Genomic DNA, 20656 nt, shown 5'->3' on the forward strand with positions numbered 1-20656 from the left:
CATGGTTGATGACCTGTTAATGTTTCTTCTCGTTTGGCGATATTAATCTGTGCGTGTACTGTATGGTCTCTTATATTGCGACCCCGGGACATGGCGGATGTGGGCAATTCTTGAAATGTATCGTGTATAGACAATACATGCCAGTGTCGCCGTATAGCTAATTTAATGATGTTTGATGCATCCGATTGTTTTAACACGCAAGTTAACCTTGTTTCCTGTTTACTAGGTTTGTACTGTAATAACGTGTTACGGTCACTGTACTTTGCTCTTTTATATGCTGCGGTAATAGCTTTTTGAGGGTAGCCTCTTGCCAGGAATCGACTTGCTAGAATGTCCGCTTGAGCTTCAAAATCCTGGTTTGTAGAGCATATACGTTTGGCTCTGAAATATTGACTGACAGGGAGACCCATTTTAAAGCCATATGAATGATGACTGGTAAACCTTAATAGGTTATTACGGTCTGTGGGTTTGCGGTATATGGTTGTAAACGGTCTCCCGTGTTCTATTCTGATGAGAACGTCCAAAAACGTGATGGTTATTTTTGAGGACTGTGATGTAAACTGTAAATTGGGATCGACTGTGTTGATCCATTCTAAAAATGTATGTAATTGAGGCTGAGGGCCATCCCAGATAAGGAAAACGTCGTCTATGAAGCGATACCAACATTTTATATGCTGCCACCAAATGGATGGATAAACTTGAGTGTGCTCAAAATGAGTCACATAAAGATTTGCGACCGATGGTGCTAACGGGGACCCCATAGGTATACCGTGGACCTGGTGATAGCATTGGTCTCCGAACCAGAAGTAGTTATTATATAACACCGTTTCTGCTAACTTCAAAAGTAAGTTCGTTGGAACTCTTTCTGATGGTGATCGTTGACTTAAAGTTGCTTCCAAAATCTCCAAGGCTCTGTTTTGGGGGATATTGGTGTATAACGAATTTATGTCCATTGTAATCATATTGATGGACTCCCAATGTATTTGAAGAGTTTCCAAATTTCTCAAAAAATGAGCTGTATCCTTAATGAAACTTTATTGAAAAACTTTATTGAAAAACGATTAGAGAAGTTTCAACATTCCAGCGATTGAGCTGACGCTCTTGATTTGTTGTATGTTCGAAACCTAGCCAGATAAACCATGGGTTTTTACTTTTTCTTCTATGAATGCCTTCAACTTATCTGACAAACTGTTTAGTCAAATAAAAGTTAGCCAGTAAGTTGGAGGCATTGTGGAGTCGAGTTAGGTTAGCCTAACTTATCTGGCTAACTCTGATATCCAGATTTATCTAGAATAACTTACTCAGCTAAGGCTGGTCATGCCAGAGAGAGGTCTTAAAGATAGTAGAATAAATGTATCAAGTTACTTAGGCCTTTAACGGGCTATATTCAGCAAAGCACTATATTTGCAGCTCTCCACTGAATATACAGGATAATTTATCCGGTAAATGTAGCTGGATAACTTGTCCACTCACTGGTTTCCTGAATATGGATCTCATTATGATTGCACAGCACCTTCTGTTTAATCATTCAGCAAAACAATGTGTCAGACTTCTAATGGATTTCAGATACAAACTTGAACATAATCATGAAATTTATACCTTTTAATCTCTCTCCAATCTAGCATGCTACTAAAGCAAAATTACTTATTTCATAGATGCCATCTGCTTCTGTTTTGATCTTTGAAATAATATTGCCACTTGCTCAGCAATAAGGTAAATCCCCAAATTTGCTTTTGTCTGAAGAGTAAATGTATTAGGAATTCTTTTCTAAGATGCTAAACAGCTGTTCTGGGGAGGGGAGCACTGCTCCCTGCATCTCTGTCTGCCTCTTCAATTCTGAGTTGCTCGGTCCTGCCTCCCCATTAGTTGCTCTGTACTACCATCTCCATGAGTTGCCCCTGCAGGCCAAGAGACTGTTTAATTAGTTATTCTAGTAGATCTATGATGAGAAGGCAAGCAATTAACATATACTAAAGCCTAAGAGAGAGAGAGTGAAAGCCATACAGCTGCACCTGAAATTGATAAGACCTCAAAGGGAGGGAACATCGCTGCTTTTCCCAAGCATTTTAGTGTATAAGGAGTAATAACAGTGAGAGAGAGAGAGTGCGCTCCAGACGCAATAGCACAGACTGATCCATTGGAAACATATAAGCTTTTTATATATATGTGGTAATTGTTATTATTTATCATTACTTCTTCTGTATGATCTGCTTTTATTTGATCTATTCTCTTATTACTCAAATAAACTTACTTTCCTAAATACCTGGAACCGTGATGTACTGAATCAAAGTGTGAGTGTGGCTGTTTGTGTAGGGAATAAGTTCCTGGGTTCAAGCCCCCAGGTAAGATCCCAGTAATTGTGTAAGCCCCCGAGGTAGTCCTGTGTGCATGCCGGCGATTAGCCCCTCAGGTAGCTCCCCAGGTCAGAGCCCCTAGGCAGAATGCCAGTGTGCATAGTCTAAACCCGGAACAGGAACCCACTATGTTTGCTTTTGGATCCTATCATAATTTGTGACTTCCTCTTTCCAGTTCTGACCCCGCCTGTCTTAGGGTACAAGGTTCTAAACCAGGGAACCCCTTGGCCTTTAACCCCAGGATTCCATTTCCCTAGGGTACTTTCACCTTGTATGGAGTTATCCTTCCCACAAGGGTTCCTTGTATAACCCCACCTTCTCTTCGTTTTCTGGGTAACCTGCCCTGGTTAGCTCCAGAGTCCTATTCCCCAGAGTAACCAGTTCACAAGTTTCAAGTTGCAGCTTGTCTTCTCTGGGCTGGACCTCCAAGATCTCCATTTTCTCTTCACTTCTGGCCTTCTCAGTCTCTTTCACTTGCTGATGGGTAGCAGACCAATTTTCCCAAATCTGATCTGGCTTCTCCTCTGCTTGCTGGATATCTAGACTTACAGCATCTACTTCTGATTCAGGGCTTTTCTCTCCTTCTTGCTCTGGCTTTAGTCCCGTGGCTTTCTATGTTACGCCAACCTAAAAGTGGGTTAACTATGCTAAGGCACTGCTTCTCTCCAGTTCGTGGTAGCACATAGGATTCTGTCTTCCCATGGAAATCCATACCACCAGGCCCTATCACAAACTCCTTCATCTCTGTGTCCATTCACAGGTCTTCCATATTCTTCTCTAGCCATCCACTGGACCTGTTCTTTTCCTTCTGGGTGTAATTCTACCATCTGTTCCAGTGGAGTAGTTCCTGGTTTCTCTGGCCCATTGCAAGGGCTCCCTATAGTGCCTAAGGCCACTCTCTGGGATAATTCTAGCTGGCCTTGGTCATAACTGGCTCCACTGACACTTCGCCAGGCTTACCTGTAATGTCATCTCCAGGCAAAGCTAATCTCCTTGGCCTGTTGTAATTAAATTTTAAACTGCCCTGCAGCGAGGCCCAAGAATTTTCTTTTCTCCCTTTTTCTCTTCCAGTGTGCTCTTTTGCCCTGCTTAGAACAAAAACACCTTCTCATCCCAAAAAAAAAAAAAATCTCTCTGGCATAGGTGTAAGCTCTTAGGCTGTGGCATAGTTGATACAGCCTTGTAGGCGAACCCACTAGGCCCATGCAGACAGATGGTGGACCCGCCCTTGCTGGGATAGGGAGCCAGAGTTTCACCTGTACCAGGCCCCATTCCCCATGGGTTGAGCCTTTGGGTTCCAGGGGTTGGCAGGGCATAGGAAAATGTCCCTTAAGGAGCAGTCAGAGTCCAGGTATAGAAAGTGGTCAGGGCTGGCAGAGAGTAGAGAACATCTCGGTTCAGTCCAAAGGTTGAGGCAAAATTAGATCAGTGTCAAGAAATACTTTAATTATAAATGGTAAAAACCAATGCCCGACTCAGGCTGAGTTTCTCCTATACAATGTGGGCTGCTTCAGGGGCTATGTAAGTAAAATAACATGAAATATAAGATGATCATTCAAATAATGTTAAAAACAGAAAATCCTCCACAGTAATTAGTGGTGCAGCTACAGACACTTCCGTTATACTGAGTCGCTGATTTGTGCATTCGTGCTCTGTAGTACTGTAAAGTTAAATAAGACTTCAACGGTGGACAAATACAGTAGATTCCCGGTCTGCTGAGAAGGCAATCAGTTCACAAGCTGTGCACTGAGCCTTTGTGCTCAAGCTGATGTCTATAGCTGCTGGGAAGTCATGCCAAGACAGACAGTATGGATAGAGATGAGACACCAAGAGACAGGACAGACAAGGCAAGGCAATGAGAACCAAGGCAAGACGGGGAAAGGACGAGGTACAGAGTGCAGAGCAAGGCACAACCAGGCAAGGAAAATAGCAGGAACACAGGCAGGAACAGCAAGATGAGCATGGAAGAAGCAAACACGCAAGAGGACCTGCTGCTGAGGCTCCGGTCTATTGTCTAGCCGGCGTTTAAGTAGCTCCAGCATGTGATGTCACTGGGATACGCCATGGGGACTCCCATCAAAGGCCCTCTAACAGGTGGTAGTGTGCCTAGGAACATATTACCACTTTCTACTTTGTAGAAGAGTTTCTGCCTGTGCAGACAGCTTCAACAAACCTCTCTCTCTCCAGTCTTTTTTTGGAGGTTTGGGCGTCTGCCTGTACAGTCACTTAGTGCAGAACATTCCACTGCTGCCACCATATGTGCACAGCATGAGCGGTTTGTGGCTGGAGGATAGATTCCAGTTTAGGCTCCAACTGTCTTTTATACAAATTTTATTATTTATAGCCAAATGAATAATAGAAGCTGCTTACCTTAGCACTACTTCTCATAAATACAGCAATAGGTCAGTTATTTTTGCAGGAGCTGTCTTCTCTTCTCCCAAGGCCTCAGCTTTCCACTGAGCCTAAGCTATATTTCTCCTCAGGTTAGCTACCCTGTACCCAGAATGCTTTGCCTTAAGGTGGAACAGTACCCTATGGCTGGGATCAATCCTTTAAGGTGTTCTGAGGGTTTCTCTGGTGCACTCTATCACAGATGGTGGTACATCAATTAAGCAGGCTGATATCTCGTGGCGTAGTAGATATATATATATAATAAATGAAATGCTGTGCCATGCAGTCTGCTCTCTTGACTGTGAAGTCTCTCATTGTACAACTCTGACTCACTATGCACAATTTCCTTTCATTTACCTTATTATTTTCAACCTGGCATTTTATTTTGCTACAAAACAACTCTGTGTTTTGTTATCCTTTATGTTTCTGCTCCCTGCCCTTTGATTTTTCATCTGATTACAATATTCTTCCTTTACATCCAGATTTTGTCTTTTCTTCTTGCCCATGTGTTTTTTCTTTAACCAGCCACGTGTCCTCCTTCTGGCTCCTCCTCTAGCCAGATACCTGTTATTTCATCTACCTGTCTTCCGAGGTATTCACGCTAAACTGGTCACAATATCGCCAATCTTGTTCTATTATTCACTACCTCTAACCAACCTGCTACCTATTCCTTCTTAGTTATTCTATGAAATTCTCATTCAGTGACTGACAAAATTGCTGCTACTCTTGACCTTTTTTTGAATAATTACCAAATTACAGAAACCTGGATTTCTTCCAGTGACACTGCTTTTGTTGCTACTTTTCATTTCTTTCCTTTTAGTTCTGCTCATGCTCCTTGTCTCATCTTGGTCTTTCTTTTTAGTTATTCATTTCCAAAACTCTGTGACATTCTTTGAATTTCACTATTCATTATTTTTTATTCACTTCTTCCTGCTGGTGATCCAGCATTCTTCATTCTTGTGCATATCTTTGATAATCTCAACATATTTTTCATGTCTTTCTTCACATTTTCATAAGAACATAAAAACATAAGAAATTGCCATGCTGGGTCAGACCAAGGGTCCATCAAGTCCAGCATCCTGTTTCCAACAGAGGCCAAACCAGGCCACAAGAACCTGGCAATTACCCAAACACTAAGAATATCCCATGCCACTGATGCAATTAATAGCAGTGGCTATTCCCTAAGTAAATTTGATTAATAGCCGTTAATAGACTTCTCCTCCAAGAACTTAACCAAAACCTTTTTTGAACCCAGCTACACTAACTGCACTAGCCAAATCCTCTGGCAACAAATTCCAGAGCTTTATTGTGCGTTGAGTGAAAAATAATTTTCTACGATTAGACTTAAATGTGCTACTTGCTAACTTCATGGAATGCCCCCTAGTCCTTCTATTATTTGAAAGTGTAAATAACCGATTCACATCTACCCGTTCAAGACCTCTCATGATCTTAAAGACCTCTATCATATCCCCCCTCAGCCGTCTCTTCTCCAAGCTGAACAGCCCTAACCTCTTCAGACTTTCCTCATAGGGGAGCTGTTCCATCCCCTTTATCATTTTGGTTGCCCTTCTCTGTACCTTCTCCATTGCAACTATATCTTTTTTGAGATGCGGCGACCAGAATTGTACACAGTATTCCAGGTGCGGTCTCACCATTGAGCGATATAGAGGCATTATGACATTTTCCGTTTTATTAACCATTCCCTTCCTAATAATTCCTAACATTCTGTTTGCTTTTTTGACTGCTGCAGCACACTGAGCCGACGATTTTAAAGTATTTTCCACTATGGGTGGTAGCTCCTAATATGGAATCTAACATCGTGTAACTACAGCAAGGGTTATTTTTCCCTATATGCAACACCTTGCACTTGTCCACATTAAATTTCATCTGCCATTTGTATGCCCAATCTTCCAGTCTTGCAAGGTCCTCCTGTAATGTATCACAATCTGTTTGTGATTTAACTACTCTGAATAATTTTGAATCATCCGCAAATTTGGTAACCTCACTCGTCGTATTCCCTTCCAGATCATATATATATATTGAAAAGCAGCAGTCCAAGTACAGATCCCTGAGACACTCCATTGTTTACCCTTTTCCACTGAGAAAATTGACCATTTAATCCTACTCTCTGTTTCCTGTCTTTTAACCAGTTTGTAATCCACGAAAGGACACCGCCTCCTATCCTATGACTTTTTAGCTTCCTTAGAAGCCTCTCATGAGGGACTTTGTCAAACGCCTTCTGAAAATCCAAATACACTACTTTTGAGATACAATCACTTACGCCAGATATTGAGCAGTTGTTAATATACGCAAGTAAAAGACATGAGTGTCACTTTGGCAGGCAGTAAAATAACAATTTGTGTGTGTAAATGTTGGCCCTCCCCAGAACACCCTGGCCTGGCCCTTATTTTACATGCGTAAATTTACTCGCGGTCCCCAATATATGCGTTTATGTTCCGGTTTTTAAAATACTCGCATGGATACCATTTTATGCACACAACTTCTGAAAATTCAACTCATTCTTTTCTCAACACTTTTTTCTCCTTGGGTATTGTTCTCAGTCTCTTTAAAACTACTGTTGTCTTTTACCCTCAAGAAATCCTCTCTAGATCCCAATTACTCTTCTAAATACAGGTCTATTTCTTTGCTGCCATTTTTAAGATTCTAGAACATGATGTGTACCAGCAGACACTAGATTGTCTTTAACAACACTATAAGCTCTTTCCAATGTGGCTCAGGACCAGTCCCCTCTACCAATTCTACTGTTCTCTATGTTTTCACATCCATATGACTTTTCTTCCACAAATCCACAATTCCTGTTCTTCTAGACTTCTCTGCTACATCTGACAACAATGATCATCCAATTCTCCATTATACAATTTCTTCCTTGGGATTCTCTGGTTAGGCCTATGACTGGGTTTTTCATCTTTTCTTTTTAACCTTTCTTTTAGGGTTTTTGTAAAAAAAACCTTTACTCTGATCATTCCTTAATTTTGAATATCCTCAAGTTTCTATTCTTGGCTCATTGTGGTTTTCTGCCTATACTCACATTCTACCAGCATTTATCTCCTCCTTTGGCTGCTTACATCACTTTTTTGCAGATGACACTTAGGGGCAGATTTTCAAAGGTTACGCACGTAAGATACACGCGTAATCCCCGAAAAGCTGCCCCTTCCACCCTCTGCGCACGCCGAGCCTATCTTGCATAGGCTCGGTGGTGCGGGCAAGCCCCGGGACGAGCGTAAGTCCTGGGTCTTTCCTGGGGGGGGTCGGAGGTGTGTCAGGGGGGATGTGTCGCGGCCGGTGTGTCATCGGGAGCATTCCGGGTGCGGGGCAGTGGCCGTGGTTCCAGCCCATGGGCATTCCGGGGGCGTGGCCGTGGCCTCCGGACCAGCCCTCGGACCGGAACATGGCATGCTGGCAGCCAGCCTGGGGCAGGCATAACTTTTGAAATAAAAGTAGGGGGGTGAATAAGTTAGGGCCGGGGGCGGGTTAGTTAGGGGAAGGAAAGGGAAGGAGGGGACACTGGAAAGAAAGTTCCCTCCGAGGCCGCTCTGATTTCGGAGCAGCCTCGGAGGGAACGGAGGCAGGCTGTGCGGCTCGGCATGCGCAGGCTGCCGATTTTGTGCAGCCTTGTGCGTGCCAACCCCGGATTTTAAAAGATACACGCGGCTACGTGCATATTTTTTAAAATCTGGCATACTTTTGTTTGCGCCGGTTGCACGTACTTTTTAAAAATCTGCCCCATAGTTCTCTCTTACCAGTTTCTCTCTATGTTGGAGCAACTATCTTCATTCCTTCCAGTGGGCATGCTCTTGGTTGAGCTCTCATTTCCTAAATCTTAATTCATCCAAAACTGAGGTACTCTACTTTCCTCCCTCTACCTTTACTGCTGGCTATTCAACTGATTTTCTCTCTCTGGACTCTGCTTTCCCTTCTCTGATTCTGTGAGGAATCAAGGTGTTATTCTGAACTCATTTCTCTTACTTCATTTTGACATTCCCTCTACCTGGTTCTCCTTCAAATATCAACTAATGATATTCAACAGAATTGTCCCTTGTTTGAAGCTTGTAGTTAACGTCTACATGCTGGTTTTCTGTATGCTTTACTTTTTTTTTTTTTTTAATAGTCTTATTGCTGGGTCTTCCATACTCCTCACTTTGTTCCTAAGTACTCCATAATTTTGTTGCCTAGTTGGTGTACAGAAATTTCTGTTTTTCCCATGTTTTTCACTGGTTTCCTGTAAAGTTCCACTCTCTATTTAGACTCCTAATATTCAACTGCTTAAATGCTTTAGCTTCACTCTCTCTGAACTCTAACCACCAATAACCTTGTCATTCTTCTCTCTCCTCAGTCATGCACCCTCCCCAGTGTGTCTCCACATCAGAAAAATTACCTCATGTACACATGCTTTTTTCTTTTTGGAACCATCTCTTTGGAGCAAATTGCTCACTACTATTTAATTATTTACTGTATACCTACCTTTCAGACACTTCAAAGTGGATTATATTCAGGTACTGTAGGTATTTCCCTGTCCCCAGAAGGCTCACAATCTAACTGCCTGATTCACTAAGGCTTTTCTCCCATTCTGTATCTATGGGAAAATACCTTGATGAATCGGAACCTAAGTTTGTATCTGAAGCAATGAAAGATGAAGTGACCTCTCCAAGGTCACAAGGAGTGGCAGCAGGATTTGAACCTTGGCTTCCCTGATTCGCAGTCCACTGCTCTAACCATTAGGGTACTCCTCTACTAACCACTTCCAAAGTGCAACTTAATGTACATAGTGCTGTACAAAAACACTTACCTACTTAATAGAGCTTACAATCTAATCAAGACAAACATGCAATGTAAAAGTGAATTTGGGAATTTAATTTATTATGAAAATTGCTAAATTCAATAAGGTTGTAAAAGAAATAGGTGATCCAATGAGGTCCAAGATGCTTCCTTGTTCTCGCTCTCTTCTGTTCACAGTTAAATACTCATCTTTCTAAACTTGTTTATCCCAGTATCTAATCTCCTACTGCGCTAATCCATTTCTCTTGCTTCCTAACTTTTGTACTGCCTTTTGTGGTGCTTTTTTTCACTGCAAGGTACCCTGGGCAGGGTGCCATATAATGCTTGAATACAAATAAATTATACAAGACAATAAATGTTACATTTAGCTGAAACTCTCAGCTGTCTCCACACAATGAATAAATGGGTAATATGCAACCATATGTTGCCACTTAAGTATTTCAACATATATATATGAGATATAAACATTAAACTCAACTAAGAATTTCAAAAATGTAAATTTATGATCATTAACATGTGCATTGATTTGCAAATATCCTCAAAATAAAGGAAAATTATAAATTAGAACTTAGATCTAGAAGGCAATTTATAAATTTTATAAATAATAATTTTGTATCAGAATTATTGATAATCAGGATAGCATTAATTTGCATCAATAGAGTTTATGATTATCCAAGGGCTGTATTTATTTCACCCACCTATGCAAAAGCTCAGACATTTCTTTGGCCATTTCATCCCTAAGGAGAAAATTAACATTAATCTTATAGAATAAACCATTAACAGGGAATGTTTTTATTTAAAATTTCTCATAACCCACTTATTGTAGCAAAATGCCATTCTAATCGAGGGAAATACAGAAATGTAAACTTTTCAACAATAATGATTTGTAAGATCTAAACCAAAAATTAGTTATAATTGTTACCAATATCAGCCCATAATCAAATTTCTTCTATCCATCCTCCTCTAGTTTACCACTGTATACTAAGCCGATTTATAAGCAATACATAGATGTCACTGCTATACATCAACAGACAGAATTCTGACTGTTTGACTGCCAAAACAAATATGGATTTTCATATAAACAGTATAAAGCAGAGCTACTCACCTTAACAGATGTTCTCAGAGGACAGCAGGACGTCAGTCCTCACACATAGGTGATATCATCAGATGGAGCCCAGTGTGGAACTTTGATCCTAAAGATTTTAGAGCTTTCAAACATGATCTACTGAACATGGACCTCTGTAGTTAGCACCCTGCCCCCTAGGCAGAGTCCCTCAGTCCATAATATAGCTAATACATGGAGAAACCAATTCCCAGGGGTGGCAGGTGGGTTTCGTGATGACGGACATCCTACTGTCCTCGAACACCTGTACAGGTAAGCAGCTCTGTTTTCTCTGAGGACAAGCAGGATGGCAGTCTTCACATATGGGTGATTGCCAAGCTATAGGCTGCATGAACATGAGAAAGCATGGAACCCCACAGTGCTGAAAGCACCACCTTTCTCCTTTTTGCCCGTGAGGCCGCCACCCCAAAAACAGGTCTAGGCGGGAAAAGAGATGGGCTCTACATAAAAGAAAACCATAGAAAAGATAGACACAAAACCTCGATGCATAGCAGAGGCGCCTAAGGCAGAGGTGTGATGTGAATTCCAGCAAGAATGATGCTTTGCCTCACAGAAAATATTTCAGTCAGGATCAATGAACACTGACAATGATGATAGTCCTAGATCTTCCTGGTTACAGCAAAAGGCATACAGAACCCATCATGAGAGATTCCTTGGATGAAGACCACAAAGTCTTAAAATCTATTAATCTAAAATGAAATAAAAATACATTATATAAGAAACAGTAGCTCACTATGCAGCTCAAACAAATCACAACTAAAAATAAGATAAGAATAAAATAAAATAAATAAAAATAAAATAATATTGGCTCATGGTGCCAATAGAGCAATGTATTGCATATATGGCACCAAATGACGCCACAACCACAGCTTCAATGGTGCTTGTCTGCACCACAGGTGCTTGACATGTCGATGGCATATAGCTCTTTTGATGGTGCCCCAGGTGCCTGTGGATGGCAAGAGCCCAGTGGCACCCATGGTGCCCACAGCACCCGAATGCACCACTGACTCGCTAACACCAAAGGACATAAAACTTTTGGGGGCACCAATGGAGACCCCAGTGCTCGAAGGCAAAAGATCTGCAGCACCAACGCACCATTGGGTGCCCTATGGCACTGACATGCCGCATCAGTGCCCAAAGGAACCGCTGATGGCTGGCGCCATTGATGGTTTCCCTTGGCTCACCTATGCGCCCGATGGCTTCAATTCTGTGAGCTCAGTGTTGTCCATTGCCAGTGCCCATGACTAAAGACAGACTCAACAGGAACCCCTGTGCTCAGCTGCAGTGATGGTACTTGACGCCTGGTGGCCATCCCCGATGCCCTACAACCCCAGTGCCTTTGGCGCTGGATGGCAGCTCAGGTCACCCGAGACCATCAATGTTCACAGGGCCTGATAATGGTATGCTATCCATGGCACACCATAATGCCACTCAGTGACCTGTCCTGACACTAGAGGCTCATAAGCCTCAAGGACACTGGACCATGGTTCGCCCTGGATGTCTTGGCATTTAAGGATATCTCAGGTTAATGGTGACCCGGTGCTCAAAGGCACAGAAGATGTCCAAAGCTCAAAACCCCTGTTGCTTAAGGGCTTTCATGGCACTTGAGAGCTCTCAGGACCCCTGTGTCTGGCGGTCAATGGCTTTAAGAGCGACAAGAGTGCTCAATGGTGATTCTGGTGCCCTCTGCTGGTCATGGTGCTCGGCATAATCAAGACTGGCCATGAATGTTATCACTGGCAATATACCCAATAGCTTCCATGGTGCTCGATGGTAGCCACATACCTCGATGGCATCGAGGGCAGCTTTAATCATGTTAAGGATGACCATGGCGCTCAATGATAGTTCTGACACCAGACATGCTCCTGACTGTGAAGCATCAGTCTAAAGCTCTCAATGATGCTCAAGGTGGATGCTTCTATTCTGCTGCATAGAGGCCCATGGCACTCAATGACACTTGTGCCTATGGCTTTTCCTCCAGTGCTTCGAGAATCTACTGAAGCCTACAGAGCAGAAGGACTCTCCCCTGCAGCCAGAGCACTTGATGGCATACATGGCAGTTGATGGCGCACAGGGACAATGGTCCTTACAGCGTTGAGGGCAGCCACACACCTCAATGGCATTGAGGGTGCCATGCCACCTCAATGGCATCAAGGGTGACTATGGTGCCAAATGGTAGTCGTGGTCGCCAATGCAGTCCTGAAATCGATGCGTCAGACCATCTATGCATTGGCACGGACATGCACAGACAACCAATATCGGGAATGGCACCAAAGGTGCAGCAGCAATGCTGCCTGCCCAGGATTCTGCTCACTTTTTCTCACAAGGAGACTGCACCGCCATCACTGGCAAGCAGGAGGGGAGGCTACATCATCAGGAGCTCCTGCCCATGGAGACTAGTTCCTTAAAATGTGGGAAGGATTAGCTCTCTCCCTCCCCTACAGAAGTAGTGCGGTCCTTGATCCCTTCACTGTCAGATCCTCCATCAATGCCAAATGATCGGTGAAATGACAAGGAAATCCTGCCCAGGAAGAACTCAAGTGAATCTCCAGGCTCAGTGACCTGCACAGATCACGAACTCAAACCGTATTCTGTCGGTCCTGCCAGCACCAGACAAAGGCACAAAAATGGACAGAGCAAGAAGAGGACACACAAACTAAACTGCAGATGCAGTATTTACTAAGGAATATAATTAGACTCTGCTAGGATGCACAGTGACTACCCATGCGACTGGTAGAGCATTGAAAGGAAGAGAAAAAGAAAAAGAAAACTACTGTAAGGTAAAAGAAATAGAAAAACAGCTGAGGCTCTAGAAAAAAAATCAAAACAAAAACTGTGGAGAACAAAGCTGAATACTGTGGCCACACGACTCCATGGAGAAAAGAGAGACCAAGGGACTCTGCCTAGGGGGCAGGTGATAACTACAACTGTACATGCTCAGAGCATGTTTGAAAGCTCTAGAAATTTTGAGTTCAAAGTTGCAGGTCGGGCTCCATCCCATGTCGTCACCCATGTGTGAGGACTCCCATCCTGCTTGTCCTCGGAGAAACACTTTTCTTTAAGGCCACCTATATTTTATGTTAATGTAATCCCAAACACCATCTTATTGTTAATTATAGTAGCTTTTGTCTACTTTTTTCTGATAGAGTAAGTCGGATGCTAGCTCTGCTCATCCCACATCCTATCTCACTTGCCTGCCTTCGATGACAGGGTTGCTTAACCCAGCATATAAGACAGAGTCAAAGTCATGATTGTAAAAAGGTTTACCCAAAATTCAAGAGATTTGCCTATTTCTAACTCCAAATTGAATGGAATGTGACTTGTTGGATGCCTTTTTGGGGGAAAGTAGGAATTTTGTTTTACTGTCAATTAACCTTCCATTAACTCTAATAGCCTCCACCAAAAGTTATACACAGGTCAAGGTAACATGAAAACAAGGCTTTTTGCTCATTATAGACAGTAAGACAGACAATTTATTCCATTTTACTCTCACAGTCTGCATCAAGGGCCTTTCAAAAACAGTGTCTCGAGGGGTTGTGTTGATAATAGCTTGAGAAGCCCTTTTTTCAAACTTAGCTTGAGAGATGATTTTTATGTAATGCCAATCTCCAGCTTTGCATCTCCCTTCTTCAGACATCTGTACTTTCTAAGATGTAGCTACTGATCTTGTAGAGAGAAGGCCTAGCCAGTCAGGGGATGGGCCATATAATTGGGTCGGCATCCTGGAGCCAGACAGAAAGGGTGAAGAAGGGTAGCAGGGCAGCCAACCATGAAAGGGTAGCAGCTGGAGTACTAAGGAAGTTTAAAGTGGTACAGATTGGGGGGGGGGGGGGAAGGCCGGTAACCCCCAGGTGAGAAGGAAGAAGGAGTACAGATACTTCAGTGAACAATCACTACTGCTAGCCCCTGCTACAACAAATATTGGTCTTGAATGGAGTAAAAAAGGAGCCCAAGGAATTATCTGCTGGCTGCAACCCTAATTTCAATATGTGACCAAGCTCGTTCTCTGTGATTTACTGCTTTACTCTGCTGAGTTTTCAATTTCAATATTCCCCCAACTCCCCTCACGGTCCTCCTCCATTTCCCCAGCATCTGCTCTCTGCCTTCTCCTCTCCCTCCTCCAGTCACTCCTTTTGATTGCTTTTCACAACTCCTCTCCACCCCATTGCTCTGGGTTTGCTCCTCCCCTCTCTCCATCAGTGTTGTTTTCTTCCATCCTTAGCAGCCATGGGTTTACATCCAGAGGACCACAAAAACTTTTCTGCATTCAAGTGGCATCCAGCTTCAATTTTCTCTTCTGCTACTCCCTCTCATTGGTGTTTCAGCCCTGCAACCTCTCCATACGACCTGAATCATCCTGGCACTGGTAGCGCTTTCAGGAGGCCATATTGGATTCCTTCCAAGGGGGCTTTGAAACATCCTCAGTGAACATTTTGGATTGCCCCCATAGTACACCCCTCTTTTTTCACCACCAACTCTTCCAGGTCAGCCATATTGGGGCTTGCCTCCTAGCTCTGTCCGGCTCCCCAGCTGCCATTTTGTGGCCCATTTAGCTGACCCTCATCTCCTGCGGTGCCCATCTTGGGTCTAGCATAAGACATTCATCTTCTGTCTCCTAGAGGGAGACATATTATGGTTGCCCCTCAGTTCCATTGTTTCTCATTGTTCACACCACAGCATGTCTTCTGCCTTCCCTTTTCCTGCTCCCACTGGCCCCCCAGCTCATCCCAAGCACCTAATCTTCAGCCTCCTCCTCCCTCCCTCAAGAAGCCACAAATGTGAAAGGCTCCCATAGTGGCCAAAAATTATGCGCTTTTCCCCGATGATGCCACAGATGCCAAAAAATGCAAGGTTGCTTCCTCACTGGAAGCGCAAGTGCAGTAGGGGGAGGTGTCTCAACAGCACATCTTTCATCAGATAGATGGTTATCTATATGCCAGACCACTGTATGCAGCCAAGGTCTACAGGAGAGCATTCTACCTTGTCTTCACTGCTGCCACAAAATTCATTACCTTTCAAAAAATTGCCTCAGCAATGGTCAACATTGGCAGTGAGCATGAGTGAATCAATGATCAATCAAGGCTACAGTATCAGACTACTCACAGAAGAGACAAGAGTAGTGGCAGCCATTCATGGAACTAGAATTGGGTGAGATTTACTGCAGGGTGACAGTGGCACTCTACAGCTGCCAGAGGCAGCAGAGACCACATCATACAGTATATCTGCTAACAGCTGTGAGTATTCCAACTCGCTTGCTACCATGTGACAAACCAATTTTCTTCCCTCTCAGAGCAACATTGCACCTTCACCTGCGCATCCTCACCCTCTACAGGCTGACCAGAATTTGAGTCTAGTAGCTAACAAAAATGACAGCAGGGATAGGGTTAGGCTCTAAATATAACAATCACACCATAATTTACATTCCATATAAAATACTGAAAAAATTAGACAAGCAGGAAATGGGGCATAATGGGTAGCTAGCACAGATATTGACATGTGGAAAACCAGAATGGACTTCAGGCAGTAGTGGAAGTTACACAGAAGGTGGGACAGGTAGGGGCTGGGTTGTAGTTGGGGCCATCATCAAATGACCAAGCACAAGCTCCCCAGATTGCAGGGATTGATAAGGCAGCTAAAGAGCAGGGAATAATTCCAGGCAAAGCTGGCATATTGCCTGTGATTAAGGAAGTTCCTGTCTTAATGCAGAGTCTATATGTGCCTTTGGCTTGCTGACAGCACATTTCCTCAAGGCAATGAAGGAGAGAATATGCCATAACGAATATGCTGACATTTTCAACTTGCTCCAGAGAAAAGGGGAAGTAGTGAAAGTGAAATGCCATGCAGTTTGTAAGCTAGTGCAGAAGGACAAACCAATTATTGTAAAGAATATTGTGAACTGGCCTGCTGTATTTCAGATTCTATCCAGCATTATAGAGGGAAAAATCCCAGAAAAATGATGTGCAACGATAAAGAGTGAATAATGACAAAGTAGATATCCCTCTATTGGAATTCTAAAATATGTAAATCAAAAAACAAGATATAAAAATTATATATACAAATATATTCTCTAGATCAAAATAACAAAAATGTTGAAAAAAGTAAAGAAACAAAATCATACAGAACATGGCATCAGAAACATGAGATGTTAATAGGTGTGCATCCACCGCCTCTCACTGCGCAATGGGCCACAAGCAGCATCAGTTCAAGCATCTTAAATATCATTCATTTGCCGGTTCTGATCTAAAAAAATTGACAAAGGTGAAACTAACAGCTCTCATCGTAACCATTAACAAAAAAGATTAATTACAAAGTATGTGTTTCCCGCCACTACACTCCCAATTAAAAGATGCAACATTTATCTTGCACTTTTCTTGCACAATTAAAGAATCCCGTGAAAATCCTTGTGGAACGGCTTAAAAAGGCTCAAGGTGCCCGACATGTGTCCATGTTTCGGCGGGCCCGACCACCTGCATCAGGGGCTGCCATCTTCTGCATTGATTTACTGTTTAATATTAGTTTGAAGACTGTTCACTTTTTTAGGCATTTACCCGTTCCTGTCTATAGTTGCCCCTGATGCAGGCAGTCGGGCCTGCTGAAACATGGGCTCATGTCGGGCACCATGAGCCTTTTTAGACTGTTTCACAGGGATTTTCACGGGTTTCTTCTTTATAAGTGCAAGAAAAGTGTAAGATAAGTGTTGCATGTTTTACTTGGGAGTATAGTGCGGTTTGAATTTGTTTGTAGTGGCAGGAGTCACATACTTTGTATACAAAAGGAGCTGTTAGTTTCACCTTTATCATCAATTGTTTTTGATCAGAACTGGAAAATTAATGATATTTAAGGTGTTTGAACGGATACCACTTGTGGCCCATTGCACGGCGAGAGGCGGTGGATGCACACCAATTAACATCTCATGTTTCTGATGCCATGTTCTGTATGATTTTGTTTCTTTACTTTTTTCAACATTTTTGCTATTTTTATCTAGATAATATATTTTTATATATAATTTTTATATCCTGGTTTTTTATTTACTTATTTTTGAAGTGCAATGAAAAAGTACCAGGATGTAATTTGTAGCAAATATTGTATATATGGAGATACAGCGTGGCTTGAATATCACAGGCAGTTTAGAAGGAATATGGCATGTAACCCTAGCTTGGAATGGGTCAGGAAAGAGATAGACATATGGTTGTCCAAAATAACCCCGTATAGGCCTGCACAAGAGGCAGATGTGTCTGGGTTTTCAGTCAATGCCTACTACTCTAGTTTAACTACAGCATTGCACCAGTTGGGTTTACCAGGGAATCAGCCTTTTCACTCCTACCAGAGGGTTTCCTGGCTCAAAGAATAGGCACAGAGGGGAACAGGCTTGCAAGGCAGGGACCATGTAGGCTTTTCAACAGCAGGTACTACAAATATGTTAACACCTGTAAATTCTGACATACATGCACTGTATGTGGGGGCAGGTCACCCTCAAAACAAGTACAACACTGGTTCCCAGTGACACAAATAACAAAAGCACCAACAACCAAGTTGATTCAGTCTTATACAAGGCCCCCACTACAATTAATTTAACAATTAAACTACCAGCTGGAAATAACTTGCTGACTTTACTCTGGTTTCCTGGAGGGCTTCCATATTTCATATAATGATCCAGAGGGCTCCACTGAGACAGATATTAGGATCTGCCAAGGTCAACAAAAATGTCATTTTATGAAAAATCATGACAGAATGTGACCTGGGCAGGGTTGTAGTTCAATCTGAGGAAAAAACCTCTACCAAACTTTTAAGATATTACCACTTGGAACTGTGTTCAAAAGAGAACCAGAGGAATTCAAGATGATCCATCATCTTTCCTTCCCTGAGGATGGGTCAATTAATTTCTTAGATCTTAAACTCTACTGTCTAATATGTGTCCCTTGACCAAGCCTTATACATAACAAAGAACTGGAGGCATGGGGCTTAGCTGCAAAAGCCATCATCGAGTCTGCCTTCCACCTACACCCAGTTTACCTAGGCAGCTTTTGTTCGTTGGGTTTTCAATTCCAAGGGAAATACTACTTTTATAAATATCTGCCAATGGGCTGATCCATCTCTTGCTCATATTTTGAGAAGCTCAGTACCATTATGCAATGGGTAGTGGAGTAGGACATCGGCAAGGGCCAAATCATCCACTATTTGGATGATTTTTTTATTTATTAGTCCTTATGATGATAATTTTTGTGAGCAAGCACTGCAGACCTTTATCTGTAAAGCCAATAAATTTGGCATTCCATTGGCACAGCAAACAAATAGAGGGTCTGGCTCACGTAGTGTCATTTTTGGGGACAGGGACTGACACTTTACAAATGGAGAATAAACTATATCCATTGTGATTGGCCATTAATGTTGCCACAAGTGCAAAGAAAGTCACACTAAAGATGCAATCCCTCACATAAGTCACCTCAACTTTGCATGCAAAATTATGCCAATGAGCAGGCCATTTATTAGGAGGTTATCCTAAGCTGCAGCTGGGATTAGGAGCTACCATCATTTTATTTGCTGGGCATGGCAGACTTTCTGGTCTACTTATAAATGGGAAAACTATGTGGAAGGATCCCTTGGTCTCTAGTTGCGATATGCAGCTTTTCACAGACGCAGCTGGTGGTAAGGGATTCACAGCCTATCTAGCAGGTGCTCAAAACCATGGCCCAAGAACTGGTATGGGTCAGGCATATAGCGGAACATCATCTTCCTGGAGATATTTCCCATCATGGCAGCAATACATATGTGGAAACCACAATTCCAGAATAAGAGGATGGTTTTCTGGTTGGAAAACCTTGTTGTGGTTTAGGCTATTAACTCTCTTACAATGCACTCTGAAAGGGCCTTGCAACTTCTCTGGTATTAGTATTGGTCTGCTTGCACATTAACCTAGTTTTCAAAGCTAAACATGTACTTGGAATAGAAAATGGCATTGCTGAGGCGCTATTGTGTTACCAGTGATCTTGTTTCAGGTTCCTGGTGCCAAAATTGGAATCAAGCCACCTATATTCCACCATGGATTTTGAAACTGGGATCCAAGAAGCAGATGCCCTGCTGAGAGCATTGCACATGGAAAGGCTACCTGCATCATTGGAATCAATTTCACAAATTTGGACAAGCACATAGCTTTACACACCCACATCAGTTGACAGAAAAGGGGAGTCACCAAATTTTTAGTACATCTGAGGGATAAAGGTGTCTCTAGATTACAAGTGGGGATATATTTCGTGGGAATTTATTTTTTTGTGAGGTTATGGGGAAAGGATTGTATTAAAAATTCTCTCTTAATTAAGAAATTGATGGAAGGCTGGCAAGAAGCAGGAGCCCATTAGTAGGGGGACAAAAGAAGGTTGGTCACACCTGCTATTCTGAAGGCACTAGAGAGGAGATTCATCGTTACTCTGGGATGCCTTTGAAATTAAAACATGGATGGTCACATTTTCATTTAAGTTCTTTGGATTAGCAAACTGACCACTCAGGCTAAGGCTGTGAACGATGGTTCTTACTTTGTGTAGAGGATATATGTGTCAACCCCAATTTAGTTCAAATTCTGTTTAGGGGGTTGAAAACCAATGCACAGTAGGCAGGTGGAATAATTTGCATCCACCGAACTTATCGGTAATATTCTTGTTCAGGCACGTAGAGAGTATTTAAGTGTCAGGCCCCATGCTTAAACATCAAGAAGGGTCTGCATTATGTAGGTTCCAGTTTTTTAGAATATTGTGTAAATGTCTAGCTGCAATTGTTGAAGACCTTTGTGCATTTGGTTCACACTCATTAAGAATTGGGGCAGCATCATTTGCAAACAGTTTGGATCTGATCAAAGAAATAGGGAGGTGGCAGTCAAGTAGATACAAAACATATAAATGGAATGTCTGAAGCCAACTCCAATTGTGGTTCTATCTCTCCTGCATTACTCCCATACTTGGGTTGCAGCTTAACATTTACTATTATTCTGTGTTTCCAT

The 20656-nt window shown here is 42.5% G+C and overlaps 1 protein-coding gene across 7 annotated transcripts in view; it reads right to left on the reverse strand.

The window, feature by feature from the left end:
* The window catches only part of MYO6 (myosin VI), a 527529-nt gene that overhangs the window by 60040 nt on the left and 446833 nt on the right, over nucleotides 1–20656 (reverse strand). For 4 of the 7 annotated variants that reach the window (XM_029595584.1, XM_029595582.1, XM_029595580.1 and 1 more), the window contains one exon: nucleotides 10241–10279. The exons of the other annotated variants lie outside the window; for them this stretch is intronic. In XM_029595584.1, coding sequence (XP_029451444.1) covers nucleotides 10241–10279 — 39 coding nt within the window. The remainder of the gene's footprint in view (nucleotides 1–10240; nucleotides 10280–20656) is intronic. 7 annotated transcript variants of the gene reach the window in all.

Source organism: Rhinatrema bivittatum, chromosome 3, assembly GCF_901001135.1.
Source record: "Rhinatrema bivittatum chromosome 3, aRhiBiv1.1, whole genome shotgun sequence".
NCBI lineage: Eukaryota > Metazoa > Chordata > Amphibia > Gymnophiona > Rhinatrematidae > Rhinatrema > Rhinatrema bivittatum.